Raw genomic sequence first — 7287 nt, 5'->3', positions numbered from 1 at the left:
ATTAATTTTTTACTTTATTTCTTTTATGCTCTCGTGGTGCTCCCTTTCTTTTAGGGCGAAACCCTTCAAGTTCTTTAATTTTGACCAAAACAAAACATTGAATTTCTCTTTCAATTTTAAACTCAAAATTATATTCACTAGTTCACTCTTTTAATTCTTGAAACTTTTATTGATTATATAATCATGCAGATCTTAAATATTTGATCATAAATATGAATAAATATTTAAATTGATTCTTAAAAGATAAATAAAAAGTGTTTAATCAAAAATTTGATAAATAAGTTGTTGAAATTTCACAAGTTTGTCTTTTTTTTATGTAAATCATAATAGAAATTTAATTGAACTAAAAAAAGTATTTATACCATTATTTTACTTAATAATCAATGTCATTTTCACAATTGACCCCTGTGTGTAGAAACTTTGTCTGAACTCCCCACTTATTTGGCATTTGCTCCCTGTGATGTTTTTGCAGAATGAGTTTTACAAAGAATGGTTCATTGGCCATGGAATTCGATATAAATTTGATAATCAATGTTTGAAAATCACTTGTATGTCCAATAAATCTTAAAAAAAATTGTTCACTTAAAAATCAATGTCATTTTCACAGTAGACCCCTGTGTGCATAAACTTTGTTTGAACTCGCCACTTATTTCGCCTTTGCTCCCAGTGTTATTTATGCAGAATGAGTTTTACAAAGAATGGTTCTTTGGCCATGAAGTTTGGTATAAATGTGATATTCAATGCCTGAACATCACTTGTATGTCCAATAAATCTTAAAAAAAAATTGGTTAACTTAAAAATCAATGTCATTTTCACTGTTGACCCCTGTGTGTAGAAACTTTGCCTGAACTCCCCACTTATTTGGCATTTGCTCCCTGTGATGTTACTGCAGAATGAGTTTTACAAAGAATGGTTCATTGGCCATGAAATTCGATATAAATTTGATAATCAATGTTTGAAAATCACTTGTATGTCCAATAAATCTTAAAAAAAAAATTGTTCACTTAAAAATCAATGTCATTTTCACCGTTGACCCCTGTGTGCATAAACTTTGTTTAAACTCACCACTTATTTGGCCTTTGCTCCCAGTATTATTTCTGCACAATGAGTTTTACAAAGAATGGTTCTTTGGCCATGAAGTTTGGTATAAATGTGACATTCAATGCCTGAACACCACTTGTATGTTCAATAAATCTTAAAAGAAATTGGTTTATTTAAAAATCACTGTCATTTTCACAACCCCCTAAATGGTAAAAAAAATTAAAAATAACTCAAACGCACCGAACTATAACAAAGATTGGCCAAAGGAACGGCGGAACCTTCAAAAATCACGTTAATGGTGGTTTCGGCGTTCATTGATACTTCGAAACAGCGGAGCGACGACGGACAAGGCTGCGGTGAACAATGACGGTCCGGTGAACGGTCGCTTCTGCTCAAGCAACAATTGTAGGTGAGAGCACTTTCTCTTTAAGGTTCTCTCGCCAAACCAAAAGGAAGATCTATCTTTTGAAACCCCAAAATGAAACCGTGAAATGAATCCTTGCATTTCCACATCATTTTCGTTTTTTTAAATTCTTACACATGGAACAATCTAAGTGTGACACGTGTCTGGTGTCAACAATTTGTCAAGTTTTGGTGTCAAAGTATCATTATCCTTTGTATTAAGATAATGGAGAGGAGAAAGTGAGGCATGTGAATGAGTGATTTGGCGAATCTGTGGTTGAGTGGATAATAGTGTATTCTATTGGTTGTGCACAAACTTGGATTTTATTCCAAAGAAACATGAATGGGGTGGTGGACTGAAAAAAATATATATAAAAGAATGAAAAGGCAATTGAAGAGGAAAGTGGAAAAAAGATACAAGAGGATTTATGACATTTCAATCATTTCATTCCAATTGAGAACAGAAGTACAGCTTAAACCATGCACACCTTTCTTTTCTTTTGGTGACAGACAAGTCACAAGAGAAGATTATGTATTGGGAAAAGATAAAGTTATGAAATACTTCTGACAAAGGACACTCTCTTTGGATCTCTGGTTTATCAATAAACATGTGGGTCACTTAACTCACATCAAATAATAATAAACAAAATTAGCACCAAGAAGCTATTAATTCTAGTTTATTAGAAGGATAAGTAAGACGCAAACTAAAGTGTCTACTAGAGTAAAAGTGCTAAATTATAGTGGTAAGGTGCTTTTGTAGGGAAACTTTGGAGTGTTAAGGAATAGTATTTATAAATCTATGATGAACCAGAAATTTGGGATGTTCTTTTTTTCACCAATTCTGAACTGCATCATTTAGGAAATTATGTTTTCTTAGTTTGGTAAATAAAGCAAATCTGGCATGGAACTTGTGAACAAAAGCAAGAGCAGCAATGAATAACTCTTTAACAAACAAAANTGGACAAAGCTCAACATCTTAACAGAGCTTTTAAAGTTGACAATCAATGGCCNTACTCAATTTATGTAAAAAAAAGGGCTATTATTGACACAGAAGGAACTAGAATGGCTTTAAAATATTTCAAGTTATTTAAATTTGGTTTTATTATTTATTACTATTATTATTATTTAACTCACAGTTTTATTATTTAACTCAATTAAAACAAACATTATTTTCCACCTAAACAATATATACTTATCGTTATTATTTCTTTGTTTTTAAAATAATATTTAAAGGGTTTAGGTGTCACTGCGTAAATATGCTTATTTGAAGAANAAAAACTGTGATTAAAAATATTTATGATATAAAAAACAGTGTTCTAAGTTATTGTTCATTAAATACTTTCAAAATCCCTTTTGGAGAAAGTTAAATTTGAGATTATGATGAATAACACAAAAATCACTAGTTTTAAAAGTAAAATATAAATTAAATTTATGAGATTATGATGAATAACATAAAAATTACTAGTTTAAAAGTAAAATACAAAATATGAGATTGAGATTATTATTCTATAAATATAATTAATTGGGTAATTTGTCAATAATATACAAAAACAACCAACTAATACATTATTTCTGAATAAGACTGGTATCTACAACTACAAGTTTAGGTGCTTTTCGGATCAAAGTTTCTGCTGTGTGCGTACACAGCAATTATCTTGTATATTTTTTATACATAAAACATGTTCACCCAAAGATACAACAAAGTACACTGCAATTATCTTGTATATTTTTGATACATAAAACATGTTCACCCAAAGATACAACAAAATACGAGCCATTATGTGATTCATGTTTGCCTACTAAAGAAAGCAATTTTCCTTGGTGAAGATGTGGGTAACAGTTGCAAAATGATTCAATGCCATCTCATCACTGAGACCAAGACAACAAATAGTACTGGAAATTTTTATACTAAGCATTAAAATTAAAAAGCAAAGGGTGATTTGAGGTTAATCGGAGTAGTTACATTACTTAGAACCATGCTTACCATACTCTTCTACACTGTGAAGAGCATCCATGAGAACATCAGTTGTCCAATCCTTTACATCCTCCTGTGCACAGCATGTGAAAATTTCAGTCACTCGGGGTGTTTGGATTAGGTTCATGGTGACAAATTATCAATTAATTTTTCATGGTGAAGGAAGGTAAAACAACAAATGCTTCTCTCTTTCAGGACGATAGGATGGAATTGATTTTTGTGCTATCTAAACACATTGTAAATTTAAATGTTTCCAAATGGCAATGCAAGTACTTGTGCTGATTCTTAAAGTTAAGCAACTTCAAAAATATTATTAGAACAAATGAGTTCTTAAAGACGTTGCCTATGTAAGAAAATACAACTAACAACATTACTTAGCATTAAAAAAACAAATTTTCAAGTCAAAATGAAAATATATCGTGAGTAGAGAGATATAAGAGGACTTGCTAAAAAGAAAAATCTTAGTAGTACTAAAAACAACTTAAAACTCAGGTTCAATTCCACCATTCAAATGAAAATTGTTAAGAGTGTGTTTTTAAAACCATTCAACCTCCATTGAATGTGAATCCAACAATTTCTCTTATGATCTGTTTAGTTCTGAGAAAAAATAGAGGAAATAAGCGGAGAAAAGAGACATAAGTAAGAAATAAAATTGAATGTTTAGTTGTTTGGTTGAGAAAAGAAATAGCTGAAAAATAGAAAGAAAATGTTTTCAGAATTGTGTAATTAGATAATAAATAGGGAGACAAGGAGATAATAAGAAAAAGTAGAGTGAGTCCAATAATATTGCATTTTATTGAATGCATTGCATATTACTAAGGTGAAACTCTACCAAACAAACCAACAAATTTAATGACCTCTCTCTTTTCTTTTCCCTCCTGCCTACCAGAGAAAAACCCTTCACGCATATATCTCTTTCTCAAGAAACTAAACATGTATGGGAGAAATTGTTGGATTCCGAGGTTGAATAGTTTTGCAAACACACTCTAAGTTTTCAATTTTTGCATTGAAAATGCCCATCAAATGCCTAGATCATGTGCGATGAACAATATTTCATAGATTATGTAGACCAATCTACCAATAGCCTAGTGAAGTTAGTTTCAACCATAGTTATATAGCTATCTATTCAAGATCAGTTTTTTTTCGAGAAAGCATGTTCTCATCGAATACACAGCCTACACACATACAAAGAAAGTAAAGAATATGTCAGGTAAGAGTGATTACCATGCGCAATGGTTCTCCGGTTCTGATTCTGGAATTAGGGCGCGAAAAAGTGGACTCAAATGGGGTTCTGGGCCTGATTTCTCGGAACTTCTCCCACTCCTCTCGGGTTACCATTCTAAAGGTGCCTTGACCTTCAGGAGCATTCTTTATCTCACGCTCCAACAGCTCTTGGGATTTAGATTCATCATACTGTCACCGATTACATCCATTAGTCACAACGTCATTTCATCGAACACGTGATGTGCATAAAGATCGATCACCGTAACCCTCACAATGCTATACTTGTTACTTTATATTGTGGAGTTGGGAGGTGGCATACGTACCATCATGAGGAATTTGGCGAAGAAAGCGATTCCAACAGCGGCGACGACCATGGGAATGGTCGCAGTGTCGAGGTACTTCAGGGATTCGGGAACTGTAACGATAAACTGGTCCTTGCTCTTGGGTTGTCTGATCTTCCTTTTCTTCTCCAATTCCAACGCTCTTCTCTTCAATGCTTCTGTGGGCACATCACCACGAAGAGTGTGCAATAATCTACACTTCAATGCGTTCATCCTTCGTTACCTTTCATCCAACACAAGGAAGGAGACGGGAAGGTAGCGGAGGGAGACGGAGGCGATGGTGCACCTACAAACGGTGGAAACGACCCTGTTGAAGACACCGTGGCATATGGAAACGACGATGGCTATGATGCGGCGGTCGGAGCCGGAGGCGACTGTGTATGGTCTGTCTGGGAACGAACTTGAGCCAAGCTATGGCTACGTAGTTGTTGGGATGGTCGAAGAGTGATGTGTTTATGGCTTCCGGCCAAAAGGGAAAATCCCTGGGTGGCGGCTGCACACCCTAAATGAAGGATGAAAACCTAATTCCATGTAGCCTCTTTTTTTCTTAAAGCCCAGATAAGAAAAATCACCGCTTCTTTTTTTCTCGGTGGCCCCTGGACCGTGTGAAGGCTGTGTTTTCTCATCTGAACAGCGCACTCAAAACAGCTTGCTGGACGTGCTTCCTCTTCAAAAGCCCATGGTCCGTGATGTGTTGGAGTGCCGTTGCCAGTTTTCCAATTGAAAGTCCAACTTCTGTCCGTGTAGCTGCTGGATTATGTCTCCAATTCTTTTCAAATGAAGCTCACGTGCCTCCCATTTCTAATTGAATAAAAAAATTGAAAACCCTTTGCCATGCCACTTTTTTTTTTTGCTCTTCTCTTCAACACAAGGAAGGAGATCCCTCTGTGCCCATTCATCATGTCTTCACTATCCCTTTACTACTATATTTATATATTGTTTATCAATTATGATGATTGTTTATTATACACTAGCATATAATATAATATTATAAAGAGAAAATATCAACCCAAATAAAATGAGAGGTAGAGAAAAAAAAATAGGTGTTTATTTTATGTTTAAGTTCTTCTCTTAAAAGTTGTATATATATAAGATGGTTTTATACGAAAAGATAAATATATTTTAAAAAACATAAAAAGTAATGTAAATATTTAAATATTTTTTTCTTATAAATTGTATAAATATAAGATGAATTTCTATTAAGAGGAAAATTCATTTTAAAAAACTAATGTAAATATTATTTAAATATTTATTTGATTTTAATAATGATGTGTTTATTTGTGGGATGTTGGGTATTATGTACTTAATTAAATGTAAGGGTATGATTTAAGATTTGTTAGTAATTTTGTTGTACAGTGTGAGTTTTCATTTTGTTTAGCTACTATTAGATACTATAAGATTTTAGCTAAACGTTAACTTCAATAGCATTATAGCTAATTATAGGCTTATTATCTCCTTTTACATAAAGACTTGGCTAGCTCTACAATATTATATATATTGTTAATTTGACCCTTATCTTTCAAAATTCATAGCTCCATCCCTGTCAAAGGCCATAAATATTTTTATCTTTTATACTAATTGAATTGAAAATCACCCCAGTATCTAGAACAGAGAACCTTAGGTTGTTGTAAATGAGAAAATAAAATTTTAACATTATTTTTTGACACCATTTTGACACTGCACACGTGTCAAAACGTGGTTGAACGATTTCAAATTAAAAAACAAACTTTAATTTCACATCTTGACACGTGTGCAGTGTCAAAATAGTATGAAAAAATGGTGTTAAAATATCATTGTGCTTCCAAATGGTAGCTAATAGGTGCAAAAGGTACCTTACACTTTTACTCTTTCTCAATTTCTTTCCAGTCTGTGGAGTTGGCCATTGGGCATTTCAATTGTCTGCTTTTCATTTTTTATTGTTCAGTTTGAATTGCAGATAAATATACTGCTGGACAAGGTGACAGTGACTCTTTTAATGTCATCCCTTGCCTAGTATCTGGTCTTGTTTTGATTATTGTTTAAACGTGCCTGCATGATGTTTGTTTTATGTTCCAACTTGGCTCAATACTTTTTACTCTTATTTCGATCTTGAATTTCTCAGCATAATCAGTGGGTCTCATAGATCTCTCTGCTGCATCTGCAGTGTACTGTGATGTGTCCTAGCCTTCTCCATTAAATGGACATGATTCTGAAGCCAAGCAAAGGTACAATAATAATAATAACAGGCATCAAATTTTATTTTTATAACACATGGTGGGACTCTTGATATTCTAAATTAGTCTCTGGTTTTTGAAGGGTCTGATT

At 33.3% G+C, this 7287-nt stretch overlaps 1 protein-coding gene across 1 annotated transcript; it reads right to left on the bottom strand.

Annotated features, from left to right (window-relative positions):
- Positions 1-3137: 3137 nt before the first annotated feature.
- Positions 3138-5898, bottom strand: LOC106765700. The gene is made up of 3 exons (XM_014650403.2): positions 4966-5898; positions 4643-4831; positions 3138-3491 (listed from the first exon to the last, which is right to left on the bottom strand). Exons 1-3 carry the CDS (start codon positions 5194-5196, stop codon positions 3408-3410), a joined length of 504 nt encoding a protein of 167 aa, XP_014505889.1. The 5' UTR covers positions 5197-5898; the 3' UTR covers positions 3138-3407.
- Between the last annotated feature and the right edge of the window lie 1389 nt (positions 5899-7287).

Source organism: Vigna radiata, chromosome 7, assembly GCF_000741045.1.
Source record: "Vigna radiata var. radiata cultivar VC1973A chromosome 7, Vradiata_ver6, whole genome shotgun sequence".
Taxonomy (NCBI): Eukaryota; Viridiplantae; Streptophyta; class Magnoliopsida; order Fabales; family Fabaceae; genus Vigna; species Vigna radiata.
This window is presented reverse-complemented; position numbering and strand designations above follow the sequence as displayed.

Excerpts from the sequence above, each read along its gene's own strand:
- LOC106765700 (XM_014650403.2), bottom strand. The coding sequence starts at position 5,196 with ATGAACGCATTGAAGTGTAGATTATTGCACACTCTTCGTGGTGATGTG. Across the intron at positions 4,832-4,965 it reads TCGCCAAATTCCTCATGATG|TATGATGAATCTAAATCCCA; the intron begins GTACGTATGCCA and ends AATCGGTGACAG. Across the intron at positions 3,492-4,642 it reads CCGGAGAACCATTGCGCATG|GAGGATGTAAAGGATTGGAC; the intron begins GTAATCACTCTT and ends TGCTGTGCACAG.